The following is a 14,959-nucleotide window of genomic DNA, read 5'->3' as shown; positions in this document are numbered from 1 at the left end:
GAGCAAGTACACATGCGTACTCATGCATACATGATGTGCACATGCACCCATTCATATGTGCACATTCTCTCTCTCTCTCTCTCTCTCTCTCTCTCTCTCTCTCTCACACACACACACACACACACACACACACACACACACACCTCTTTCTGTAAATGATAAAAGTGAATCAGTGACAGCGTGTTCACAAGATACACTGCATCAAAACAGTTTTTGTGTTTACTTACCAAGATTATCAATTGTTTTTATCACATTAACATTTAACAATACATATTCACAGCAACAATATCTCTAATAACAGAAAATTAATACATGCAGCTTACCCTGTAGTCTGAACAGTGCATGCGGCTCATATGCGCATTCAGACTTCCCAGTTTCTTGAAGACGCACGGGCATTCCATACATCTAAATACTTGCTCACCTGACTGAGGTATTGCATGAACTCTGAGTACATGAGCATGGAGATTGCCTAAAAGAAAACACGAAATACTGTACAATTAATAAGCTTCAACACAGGGTATTTTATGATAACAACATCTAGCACAAAAACTGTGTTAACAGATGTAATTTCAAGTGTTCAATAAAAAAATCTGAAAAAGATGTGACACTGTTACAGTGAATATAGTTACTAGAAAATGTGTGTGGTGGTTTACTCTTCAGTCCAGAGAATAGTTAGGGGCAGTTCTCTACACTAGTCTTTTCTCTGTAAGCCTCTTTGTCTCAATGTAACTAGTGCACTCTACATCAATTTGAAGCTGTTTACTGTGCTCAGGATTCACCTACATCTAGATAACCATTCTGCAGTTCACACTTAAGTGCTTAACAAAGGCTTCATCAGAGCACTTACAGACTATTTCTCTACCATTCCACTTCCGACCAGCACACGGGAAAAACAAACAACTAAATCTTTATGTGCCAGCTCTGATTTCTCTCATTTTAAGCCTCTTTACAAGAAGGGGGATATAGAGATACTGTCAAACTAGCGACCATTTCACTTTTATTGGAATTTTCAAAAATATTTGAAAAGATCATGTTCTAGCATCTTTTAAGCATCTGACTGAAAATAATATATTGTCCAAGTCATAGGTTGGGTTCCTTAAGGGTTTCCATGTAGAGAGACTCTTTACATGTACAGTGAGAATGTACGTAATTCATTAGATAACATATAGAGGCTACTGATATTTTCTGTTACCTGTCAAAAGCCTTTGACTGAATAAATCACAGCATTCTCCTAAATAAATAAGACTATTATGGTTTCACTGGCAGTGCTGCAAAACAGTTCATGTATTACCTAACTAACAGGAAACAAAGAGTGTAGTGGCAAAATACCTGTGGCATAAGCAATTAGTATTCATCTGATTGGGAATTAATTATATGTGATGTTCCTCAAGTCTCCATGCTTTTTCTTGTGTACGTTAATGACCTCTCACCCATTACTTTGCCAGATGCTGAGTTTGTTTTGTTTGCAGATGATAAAACATTCCAATAAATAGCATGTCAAGTACAGATTTAGAAATGACTGCTAATCAAATTTTAACTGACATTAATTAACTGTTTAAAGCTAATTCACTGTCATTAAACTCTGAAAAGACCCACCATGTAAAGTTCACAACCTATACAAGATTTTCTTCCAGCATGTGTATAACTATGACAACATGCAGATAGAAGACGTAGACAGTGTTAAATTTCTGTAATTACAATTCAATAATAAATACAGTTGGGAAGAGCATATCACAGAATTGATGAAACACCTAAATGAGTCTGTGTCTGCAATGCGAATGATGTCAGATGTAGGAGATATAAATTTAAAAAGAATTTGATACTTTTCTAACTTTCATTCAATTATGTCCTAAGGGACCATATTTTGAGGTAACTCATCAGACTGAGCAGAAGTTTTTAGAACGCTAAAGCATTTTTAATGAACTTTGTTGTAAATAATGTGTGTCTATTTTAAACCAATAACTCAACACAGAGTATCAATACTAGGAATAAGAGCAAGCTACATAAAGACCTAAAATCGCTTACCTCGGTCCAAAAAGGGATCCAATATTCAGGAACACACCTTTTCAATAAATTGCCAGCAACCATTACAACGTGGATTCTGATAAAGCACAGTTTAAACAGTGTTCAAAAGACTTTTTGTTAGGCAACTCCTCCTACTCTATAGATGAATATCCTTACAGGGACTGTTAGACCAGCTTAAGTAAAAATGTCTGTTAAGATTTCAGTTTTGACAGCACTTGGCCACAACAGACAAGATTAGGTATTTTGTGTATGGTAAATTTATTAAAAGTGCATAACTATGTTTCATTCTAAAGAGTATTACTTCTGTAAATACTGTATTATCAACTTCAGTTTATTGTAACATTTTCACATATTTAGACAATCTCCTGAGTAATGATCACAGAAGTGAATTATATTCAAATGTTCTCTTTCCCTTTAATTTTGTGTTTTATTTATACTTTCTGACATGTTCCACACCCTTGAGAGTCGACTCATTTCGTGGTCTATGGAACAAAAACTAAATCTAATCTAATCTTGTTACAATACCGGAGAACGTATTGTTACATTCCATCCTGGTTTTTCCATTGTCTAATCCTGTTACAATATTGTTTGTTGTTAAGCTGTAGAACAGAGCACAGTTACAAATGTGTGACATGAAGTTGTAATGTTTTTATGTGTATTCATTACTGATGTAATTACAGAATATGACACCTAGTTTTGTATGCATAAAGTAAAAGAATACAATAATTACAATATTTTTAACATCATACTTGTGCCTGGAAATTACTTATGGTCGGAATTAGCTAATCACACGATTTAAATAAAGAATGTTTACATTACAGCCTACAATGGACCATGTTTTTTTTTTCATAAATTCATTACAATGGTTGCTTTTCCCTATGTCAGTGTGCATCAACAAAATATTTCTGCATTTCGAGGAGAAAGTTGGTGATTGTAAGTTTGTGGAAAGACCTTGCCACAATGAAAAACATCTTAGTTTTAATGACTGATATCCCAAATTGCGTATCACATGTCACACTCTCCTCAATCTTTTGCAATAATACAAAAATTAGTTGATCTTCTTTGATGTCCTGCATCAATCCTATCTGATAAGGATCCCATACTGTGCAGCAATACTCCGGAAGTGGATGGACAAGAGAAGTGTAGGCAGACTTTTTACTACATTTATTGCATGTTATAAGTCTTCTGCCAATAAAACACAGCATCTGATTCACCTTAGCCAGAACATTTTCTATGTGATAGTTTTAATTCAAGTTGTTTGTAATTGTAATCTTTATGTATTTAGTTGAACTGACAACCTGCGGAACCTGTCTACATTTTCTGCTGCCCTACTTTTCCCTCCATCGCCAAATTAACCATTCTTTGTTGTTCAGAATATTTTATACGAACTTCGTTTCTTCTAATCAAGTTACGCCACAAAGCTTTTTCTTTTCCTCTCCTTAATTTGACTCAGCACCTCTTCACTAGGTACTTGAGCAACCTACTAAACCTTCAGCATTATTCAGTGGCACCACACTTAAAATGTTTCTAGTCTCTTCTTCATGTCCGAAATATTTACCATCCACGTTTCACTTCTGTGCAAGACTACACAACAAATGCCTTCAGAAAATACTTTCTAACATTTGAATTTATATTCAGTGTCGAAATTTCTCTTTTTCAGGAATGCTTGTCTTGCTATTACTAATCAGAATTTTACATATGCTTTTTACTTCTGGCGCTGTCAATTATTTTGCTTCCCATATAACAAATTCCTCACTGTGTGCAGGCTTAAAGTCGTATTCACCTACATACATAAGAAGAAGCGGACACTAGAACTTGCTTTGAATGTTGAAAAACTAGGAGAAATGCTACTAAAGAACAATATGCTATAGAAATCAAAAACAGTTTTGAGGTCCTGGAGACCCTGGAACCTAGAGAGAATGGGGAGGAAAAGTGGAAAGAAATAAAGTCTACAGTACTATATGTAGCGGAGGATATATTGGGAAGAAAGAAGAAAATGAAGAAGATGAAATGGTTCAATGAGACATGCCAGAAGGCTACAGAAAACAGAAGGAAGATGAGGGAAAAGTGGCTACCCGACAGGGAGAATGAGCAGAAAAGGGAACATTTTATCAACGTCAGAAGGGAGACAAAGTGAATCCTAAGAGCAGATAAGAGAATATATCTAACCGGTTTGCTAGAACAAGTTGAGGCAGAGTGCCAAAACAAAAATTCAAGGCAATTCTTCCAATACATAAAAAATCAGAAATGTGAATTTCAGAGCCCGACTTTTTTCATTAGAGATAGGAATGGCAACTTGATAAATGACAAGGAAAGAATTGTAGAAAGATGGAAAGAATACTTCTCAGAACTGTTGAATCGCCCAGACCCAGATGAGATGTTAGCTGCAGACAATACGGAAGAAAGGAAAGATGAAGAAGAATGGGAAGATTTTGAAGATGACGTGAAGACCACAATCAAAGGACTCAGAAACAACAAAGCCCCAGGGGAGGACAGAAAAACATTGGAATTAATCAAGGAGGGAGGTGAGAGCTTACACTTAGAGATTTATAAACTGATCCAGTTGATACATGAGAAGGAGACACTGCCAGAAGAATGGAAGGTGTCTATAATACGCCTGGTATGCAAGAATGGAAGCAAAATGGAATGTGGTAACTACAGAGGAATCAGGTTTTTGAATGTAATGTATAAGGTACTGTCCAACATTATCCTCAGAAAATTGCAACCATTCATAGAAACAACATACAGGAGTACCAAGCTGGCTTTCGACCAAACCGATCGACAATAGATCACATTTTCACACTTAGACAAGTGTTTGAAAATCACTGGGAATATGATAAAGATATCTACAGCCTGTTTGTCGATTTTCAATATGCATATGTCAGCATCCACAGGAATAGGCTATAAAAGGCAATGCGTGACTTCAAAGCACGGGTTGAAAGTAATGTACCAGAAAATGGAAAATTATGCACAGAAGGTAGGGCTCAAAGTGAATCACGAAAAAACAGAGTTCATGCAATTAGGAAGAAGATAAGAGCAGGAAGAATTTCTTGAGATAGATGGCAAGAGGTTCAGAGAGTACACCAGTTCAAATATTTGGGATCTTGGTTTACTATGGATAACAACGTAAAAATGGACATCAAGGAAAGAATAGCAATGGGAATGAAATGCATGCATATCCTCAGAGAGACACTTGGCTCTAAATCGATCTCGGTGAGCACTAAGATTAAAATCTACAACACATTGATATGCCCGGCAGTAATGTACGGCTCAGAGACATGGAGCATGACTAAGTGAGAAAAGGAAAAAGTATTAATATTTGAAAGAAGAGTAATGAGGAAGATATGGTGACCAGTTTTAGATAACGGAGAATGGAGGAGGAAAAACGAGGCAATCTACCTTCTGATGCAACAATGAACTATCCTACAGAAGATAAAGAGCAAAAGAATAAAATGGGTGGGCCATGTAGCTCGTATATCAGATGGAAGACAGGCGAAGATGGCACTAGAGGGGAAACCAAACACCAAATGCCCCACTGGATGACCAAGGCAGTGCTGGATGGATGACCTGACGAAGGACCTAGCAGCCCTGGGGATTGAAGACACCTGGAGGAACCGGGCACAAAACAGGAAGGAATGGAGGAAGTTTGTGGGAGCAGAATGTGGTCTGCAGGGCCTGTGATCGCTGGATATCTATCTAGCAAAACTAGTTACTTTCAGAATATCATTTGTTCAATCTAATTTCCTCAATGTTGCTGGATTCAATTCAAATACAGTCCATTACTCTCGCTTTAGTTGTGTTTATGTTCATCTTGTAAGTTCTTTTTAAGGCACTATTCATTCCATTCAACTGTTCTTCCAAGTCTTCGTCATCTCTGATAGAATTACAATCTCATCTGCAAACCTCAAAGTTTTTATTTCTTCTCCTTGAAGTTCAATTCCTTTTCCAAATATCTCCTTGGTTTTCTTCACAGCTTGTTCAATGTACAGACTGAGTAACACTGGGGATAGGCTAAAACCCTATCTCACTTCCTTCTCAACTACTGCTTCTCTTTGAGGTCCTTCACCCCCCTCTCCCCTTGTATCTGCAGTCTCTTTTTTTGTACAACTTGAAAATAATCTTTCGCCATCAGTATTTTATCCCTAGTAACTTCGGAACTGGAAAAAGAGCACTGCAGTCAAAAATGTCAAAAGCTTTTTCTAAATTTCCAAGAGCTATAATGGTACAATTGCTGTTCTTCAACCTATCTTCTATGTGAAATTAATAGTGGAAACTACTGTGGTTCACAGCATTACATATGTACATACTTATTCAGTTTAGACAAAGAATAAGATAAACAAGATGAGGAACATGTAATGAGGGGACCAAATATTAGTTCATGGTATGAACTATCCAAAATGCGGTTTAGGCGGTAGATTTTTCGACATAATTGGGCAGGGACCATACCGCTAGTATGGGTTAACCGAGTTCTTGGTTTACCCAATCTCAAAATAATGAGGGCCTATTGTATTAATGCATTGACAAATTAGCTGATGTTAGTTGTGACTTTGTACCAAACACAGAACAAGTGAAGGTTATTGGGGAAGCAGTGTTTGATAATTTTCTAAAAATACCCACTGAATTACGATACTCCTGTTTGCCATTAATCAAAGCTAGCCCTAAGTGTAATCAGAAAAAGATACGGCTAAAATGTTACACAGATGAGTTGGCTCTCATTAGGGAAGAGGTTCTCAGACTGTACTCAATGTATAACCATTGATGTAAACAAGGGCCTGAGCTGGATGGCACTTCTTATAGAGCTTATTTAAAAAGAACTACAAAGACAAATTGACCCTGGCCACAAAACCTGCATATGAACATTACTTGAAAGATGCTACCAACAAATGCCAAACAGCATGAGAAGTCGTAAATCACGAAATGTCCCAAATTCACATACAAGGTGCAGTGCTGGGCCAATAAGTAGTAAATGATTACTTTCTAACCTCAGTAAGCAATCTGAAAGACAAAATTAAGTAAAATTGAACTTGTGCTTGGGATACTCGTGGTGCTGAGCCACAAAAGAGTCAGGCCTTCCACTGGTATGTTGTCAGACACCAAAGTATGGACAACTTGCAAAACTGGCACATCATGGCATACACAACCCATCTTTAGCTGTAATTAAGTCCTATCTAAGCAACTGGAGTCAGTTTGTATCAGTTAAAAATATATGCTCCTCACTGAAATAAGTTTGGACTATGAAGTCACAGAGCTTTCTGTGAAGTGAACCAATTTATAAGATTGTATTGTTCCAAGAGGCAAGGAAAATGGTCTGTTTATTTGTATTGGCTTGAGGAGATCATGAACACTTCATCACACTCATCTATGAATTTTATGTTGGATGAACTAATGTTTGGGGTTCACAAAATATACCTCAACACGAATACGGTGACTTTACACATGAAGACAAAGTGTGACAAATAATTATTACATTGTCAAATTGAATAAAGGAATGGAAGAAGTATTTTAGCAGAGAGATAGCTTGCAAGTTAGACTATTTTAGGATGAAAGATTTAGTGCTTGTACAAATCATCCTACGTCACCACTGATAACTAAACACATTAAGAAAATGAGGAACATAATGTTATATACTGGGTCATGTAGCATTATTCACATATCTCATGCTGGAGCATATTTGCTATTTTACCCAAATTCAGGACACATGTAAGGATTATTTGCTTGTCAGCATTAAGTTACTTTTATACCTAGACCAAGAGAGAGAATGAACCAGCAAATAGAAGAAATGATTTGATATACACATATGTGGATTTTATTTATGTCACTTTTTGTATTTGTAGTAGACATGAGTGTAAATGTTATGTTCATATGTTTTATGGAGTACTGTGATTCAGTTACCTGAAGTTGTCGTATTTATTCACAATAAATATTAATGGGCATAGAAAAGACATTTTGATCTGTTTGAAGTATGTGTTTCATATAAATGATAAAATGAACCTGAATCTGTGACTGCTACTTAAGAGGAATATGTAAGGCTATTAGTAGTGTGAAAAGAATTAATGACTGAAGCCAGTGGTTTGCATATGAGCATGTTAAATTCAAGGACCACAGTTTCTAATGTAAGCTTTCAATATCATTTAGGAGACAATATTAGTGACGATAGTGTATTTCAGTTTTGTGGCAGTAAAAAGGACACGACACGTGTGTGTTAGTGTGTTGTAAAATCCAGTACTTGTAGAACTATTGAGCACTACAAAAAGACTGACCTAATGTGAGTTTAAAAGACTAGGAAAATAAACAGTGGTACTAATTTCCTTTAAACAACCAGCAACGGCAGAAGACAGGAAGAATGGTCCCCTTCTGAAGCATAATCCTATTATATCTCGTGCCATTTCTCCCTCAAACCCACAATCCTCCCTCTATCCTCAAGAACCACTCATAAAAGAGTGTCACGTTCATAACCTAGTACCACCCCGGACTGGAACAATTGAACTACATCCTTCGCCAGGGCTTTGATTACCTATCATCATGTCCTGAAATTAGGGTCATCCTACCCAAGATACTTCCCACTCCTCCAAAAATGGTGTTCTGTTACCCACCTAACCTCCACAACATCCTAGTCAATCCCTGTGCCAATCCCAACCTTTTGCCTCAAGGATCATACACCTGTGGAAGACCCAAGCACAAAACCTGCCCAATCCACCCATCCAGCACTTCCAGTCCTGTCACAGTTTTATCCTATCCCATCAGGGGCCAGGCCACTTGTGAAAGCAGCTGTGTCATTTACCAGCTCTGCTGCAATCACTGTACAGCTCTTTTTATTGGTATGACTACCAACCAGCTGTCCACCAGGATGAATGGCAACTGCCAAACTTTGGCCATGAGCAAGTAGACCACTGTGTGGCACTACATGCAGCTGAACATAACACACTTGATTCAATGGCTGAGTCACTGTCTGAGCCATCTGGATCTTTCCCTCCACCATCAGCTTCTCTGAACTGCACAGACGGAGTTATCCCTACAACACATTCTCTGCTACCATAATTATCACGGCCTCAACCTATGGTAACATGCTGTTCCCACACCCTCCAACCAACAGCTTCCAATCCCCTCAGTCCTATCATCTCCTCTCCAGTCTCATCTCCCACCCTGTTTATTTGCAGCTCTCTGCCAATGCATCCACAGATCTTTCCCCACTCCCTCCCCCCCATCTCCCTGTCCCACAACCTCCTGATGCTATGCCTGTTGGCAATCTAGTCCCTGCACAGCCTCTGGTTGCATCTTAACTCTTTCTGTTTAGCTTTGGGGTGATAGGATATAATTTTAGTCTTTACTTTTTTTACATGTAAAATTTTCTTGATCAATGATTTGGCACTCACTCAGACAACTTTCAACTCTGTTGCAAGCTAATTTTCATCTGTTACAAATAAACGAGTATAGGAAGAGGCAACTGTATCTTGCCTTTCTCTGTTAGTGTTGGAACTGAGCAGACTGGGCACTCTCATACTGTATTAGAATGCCTTTCTTACATGCTCAGTTGTAAAGAACACATGGTGTAGAATACATTGCTAAACTATCCTGCACAAAAGATAGAACAAAAAAATTCTAGCAGCAGCAAAGCAAGGATGAAGGTGCGGTGATGTGGTTTAGGACTTTTAGCATTCTGTCAAAATCGGCTCATATTAACAATATAATGAAAAGGACAGTTGCTACTCACCAAATAGCGGAGATGGTGAGTCGTACACCAGCACAACAAAACGACTGTCAGAAAGTCAGCTTTCGGTCAACAAGGCCTTCGTTGGAAATAGACACACACACACACACACACACACACACACACACACACACACACACACACACACAAATGCAACTCACACACAACCATAATCACAGTCTCAGGCTGCTGAGGCCAGACCACATTAACAGCTCACATTAACTCATTTTCGTCCACTTCGCTTTCCACAGCCCTGTCGTCAAGCTTCTTTCCTTTATGTGGCCCTTATAGATATTCCATCCTTTCTTGGCTTAGTGCTGGTTTGCTACCTGAAATATTTATGTTCATTCAATGGCTTCTATTTTCACCAAAGGTTTTTTATTTTCGTATGTGTGGCATCTATCGTTCCCATAGTTATGCACGCTCCTACAGATCTGCATTCATCCTTCAGCCATTCCTACTTTGCCATTTTGGATTTTATGTTAACTTAAGTTTTTCAGACTTCCATAATACTTATTGGCTATTTCATTTGCTGAATTTCTTTATTTTCTTCTTTCACTGATTAATTTCAATGTCAATCCCATAATCCAAGCATTTCTACTGGTTCTTGTCTTCTTGCTTATTTACGTCATTTGTTGCCTAATGCACCCTTTGGAACACTCAACTATCTCCAGATTTTTCAACTTATTCAAGTTCCATACCTTAATTTCTTACATTTATTTTGCTTCATTCTGCATTTTGTAACTAACAAGTTACTGTCAAGAGTGCAGATGTGCTCCTGTAAATGTTTTGCGGTTTCAAATATGATTCAAAAGTCTCTGGATTACTATTACATAGTTCATCTGAAACTGTTGTTATAATAGGTGTCAGACAGGGTGATGGCTGCCTCCAGTTGTTTTCAACTGTGTTTTGGAGACAACAGTGAGTGGAAACAAAGAATTAATCAGGAACATAGCTTTGTAGGTACCTGAAATGGCTTGCTGTTAATGATATCAAATTTACTGACAATAAGAAGGAGAAGGAAATGACATAACAATGGAAAGATGACAGAATGTGCAAGCGCAATGTTAAAGTTGAGTAAGTCAGTGGTGTGCAAATTATTGGGGGATGGTATTACGCTGAGTTGAGTGGGATTCAAATTTCATACAAATACTGTTGACAATATGGAAAAGTGTGTTGGCAGGGAGAAATATCTGTAAAATTATGAACACCACAAAGAAATATCAATTTTGTAGAGAGTTCACAGTTTTGCTGCAAATAATTTGGACTTCATAGATGGCACAGACACTGACATAACTTATTCTGTCGATGGGATTTTGTATTAGGAGGTATCAGAATAAACAACTCGTAATATGCGGGAGCAAAATGACAGATTCAAAGACGCATTCTACAATAAATATTTACATAAACAAGAAGCATCTGAATTAAATCAGTCATTGGTTGATTCAGATGAAACATGGATTCATACACATAATGCTGTAAATAAGTGTTGTCACAGTATGCAAAGAGTATTGTCAAACAGAGGTGCTAGAGGTGCTCATCGCCGTTTAATAACTATGCTAAGAAGGTTGTTGGCATATGGACATGTAGTTTGTGGCAGTACTCCACTTACAAGAGTACTGGAGTGTGTTCTATTACCAACTTCCCCTCCCTATTTCTGTGACCTTAACATGACAGTACTGGCAGCCTGGTCATGCCATCAGTTTGCTTCACCAGCTAATACTTAATATGGTTGTTAATGGCCACTATGAAACAAAATAAAGAAGAGCTCCATTTGAAACCTTGGAACCTCGCCACATATCTTTCATATGCACAAAGTACGTAACTTACCAAAATAAGAAACAGTGCCTTATTTCTGCTGTAACTGAAGGGCAAGTGAATTACAGCAAAACCTAGTTTAATTGAAGGAGTGGGGTTGTGGTTATAATTCTTTTTCTTTTCTTTTCTAGAATTGCATAAAGGGTCAGATCATATATATAACAGAGGGAAACATTCCACATGGGAAAAATATATTTAAAAACAAAGATGATGTGACTTACCAAACGAAAGTGCTGGCACGTCGATAGACACACAAAATTCAAGCTTTCGCAACTAACGGTTGCTTCATCAGGGAAGAGGGAAAGACTCTTTTTTCGTCTTTCCCTCTCCTTCCCTCTTTCCTGATGAAGCAACCGTTGGTTGCGAAAGCTTGAATTTTTTTATATATATATAGTTATAATAGAGGGAAACATTCCACGTAGGAAATATATATCTAAAAACAAAGATGATGTGACTTACCAAATGAAAGTGCTGGCAGGTCGACAGACACACAAACAAACACAAACATACACACAAAATTCAAGCTTTCGCAACAAACTGTTGCCTCATCAGGAAAGAGGGAAGGAGAGGGAAAGACGAAAGGATGTGGGTTTTAAGGGAGAGGGTAAGGAGTCATTCCAATCCCGGGAGCGGAAAGACTTACCTTAGGGTGAAACAAGGACGGGTATACACTCGCACACACACACATGTGTGGATGGATATGTGTGTGTGTGCGAGTGTATACCCGTCCTTGTTTCACCCTAAGGTAAGTCTTTCCGCTCCCGGGATTGGAATGACTCCTTACCCTCTCCCTTAAAACCCACATCCTTTCGTCTTTCCCTCTCCTTCCCTCTTTCCTGATGAGGCAACAGTTTGTTGCGAAAGCTTGAATTTTGTGTGTATGTTTGTGTGTCTGTCGACCTGCCAGCACTTTCATTTGGTAAGTCACATCATATATATATATATATATATATATATATATATATATATATAGAAGGAAACATTCCACGTCTTTAAATATGTCTGCTTGTGTCTGTATGTGTGGATGGATATGTGCGTGTGTATACCTGTCCTTTTTTCCCCCCTAAGGTAAGTCTTTCCGCTCCCGGGATTGGAATGACTCCTTACTCTCTCCCTTAAAACCCACTTCCTTTCGTTTTCCCCTCTCCTTCCCTCTTTCCTGATGAGGCAACAGTCTGTTGCGAAAGCTTGAAATTTGTGTGTATGTTTGTGTGTCTATCGACCTGCCAGCGCTTTCGTTCGGTAAGTCACCTCATCTTTGTGTGTGTCTATATATATATATATATATATATATATATATATATATATATATATATATATAATTGATATGAATATAATATGTCTGCTTGTGTCTGTGTATGTGTGGATGGATATGTGTGTGTGTGCGCGAGTGTATACCTGTCCTTTTTTCCCCCTAAGGTAAGTCTTTCCGCTCCCGGGATTGGAATGACTCCTTACCCTCTCCCTTAAAACCCATATCCTTTTGTCTTTCCTTCTCCTTCCCTCTTTCCTGACGAGGCAACCATTGGTTGCGAAAGCTAGAATTTTGTGTGTATGTTAGAGTTTGTTTGTGTGTCTATCGACCTGCCAGCGCTTTTGTTTGGTAAGTTTCATCATCTTTCTTTTTATATATATATATATATATATATATATATATATATATATATATATATATATATATAGAAAGATGATGAAACTTACCAAACAAAAGCGCTGGCAGGTCGATAGACACACAAACAAACACAAACATACACACAAAATTCTAGTTTTCGCAACCAATGGCTGCCTCGTCAGGAAAGAGGGAAGGAGAAGGAAAGACAAAAGGATATGGGTTTTAAGGGAGAGGGTAAGGAGTCATTCCAATCCCGGGAGCGGAAAGACTTACCTTAGGGGGAAAAAAGGACAGGTATACACTCGCACACACACACATATCCATCCACACATACACAGACACAAGCAGACATTTGTAAAGGCAAAGAGTTTGGGCAGAGATGTCAGTCGGGGCGGATGTACAGAGGCAAAGATGAAGTTGAAAGTCAGGTGAGGTATGAGCGGCGGCAAATTGAAATTAGAAATTAGCGGAGATTGAGGCCTGGCGGATAGCGAGAAGAAAGGATATGCTGAAGGGCAAGTTCCCATCTCCGGAGTTCTGACAGGTTGGTGTTAGTGGGAAGTATCCAGATAACCCGGACAGTGTAACACTGTGCCAAGATGTGCTGGCCGTGCACCAAGGCATGTTTAGCCACAGGGTGATCCTCATTACCAACAAACACTGTCTGCCTGTGTCCATTCATGCGAATGGACAGTTTGTTGCTGGTCATTCCCACATAGAACGCTTCACAGTGTAGGCAGGTCAGTTGGTAAATCACGTGGGTGCTTTCACACGTGGCTCTGCCTTTGATCGTGTACACCTTCCGGGTTACAGGACTGGAATAGGTGGTGGTGGGAGGGTGCATGGGACAGGTTTTACACCGGGGGCGGTTACAGGGGTAGGAGCCAGAGGGTAGGGAAGGTGGTTTGGGGATTTCATAGGGATGAACTAAGAGGTTGCGAAGGTTAGGTGGACGGCGGAAAGACACTCTTGGTGGAGTGGGGAGGATTTCATGAAGGATGGATCTCATTTCAGGGCAGGATTTGAGGAAGTCGTATCCCTGCTGGAGAGCCACATTCAGAATCTGATCCAGTCCCGGAAAGTATCCTGTCACAAGTGGGGCACTTTTGGGGTTCTTTTGTGGAAGGTTGCGGGTTTGAGGAGATGAGGATGTGGCTCTGGTTATTTGCTTCTGTACCAGGTCGGGAGGGTAGTTACGGGATGCAAAAGCTGTTTTCAGGTTGTTGGTGTAATGGTTCAAGGATTCCGGACTGGAGCAGATTCGTTTGCCACGAGTCCGGAATCCTTGAACCATTACACCAACAACCTGAAAACAGCTTTTGCATCCCGTAACTACCCTCCCGACCTGGTACAGAAGCAAATAACCAGAGCCACATCCTCATCTCCTCAAACCCGCAACCTTCCACAAAAGAACCCCAAAAGTGCCCCACTTGTGACAGGATACTTTCCGGGACTGGATCAGATTCTGAATGTGGCTCTCCAGCAGGGATACGACTTCCTCAAATCCTGCCCTGAAATGAGATCCATCCTTCATGAAATCCTCCCCACTCCACCAAGAGTGTCTTTCCGCCGTCCATCTAACCTTCGCAACCTCTTAGTTCATCCCTATGAAATCCCCAAACCACCCTCCCTACCCTCTGGCTCCTACCCCTGTAACCGCCCCCGGTGTAAAACCTGTCCCATGCACCCTCCCACCACCACCTATTCCAGTCCTGTAACCCGGAAGGTGTACACGATCAAAGGCAGAGCCACGTGTGAAAGCACCCACGTGATTTACCAACTGACCTGCCTACACT

The 14,959-nt window shown here is 39.2% G+C and overlaps 1 protein-coding gene across 1 annotated transcript in view; it reads right to left on the bottom strand.

Moving 5' to 3' along the window:
- LOC124792233 (zinc finger protein 236-like) overlaps window positions 1–14,959 on the bottom strand; it is a 231,929-nt gene that overhangs the window by 147,055 nt on the left and 69,915 nt on the right. The window contains exon 10 of the mRNA XM_047257923.1: window positions 324–469. Within this exon, the coding sequence (XP_047113879.1) occupies window positions 324–469 (146 nt within the window). The remainder of the gene's footprint in view (window positions 1–323; window positions 470–14,959) is intronic.

This window comes from Schistocerca piceifrons, chromosome 1, assembly GCF_021461385.2.
Source record: "Schistocerca piceifrons isolate TAMUIC-IGC-003096 chromosome 1, iqSchPice1.1, whole genome shotgun sequence".
Lineage (NCBI taxonomy): Eukaryota > Metazoa > Arthropoda > Insecta > Orthoptera > Acrididae > Schistocerca > Schistocerca piceifrons.
This window is presented reverse-complemented; position numbering and strand designations above follow the sequence as displayed.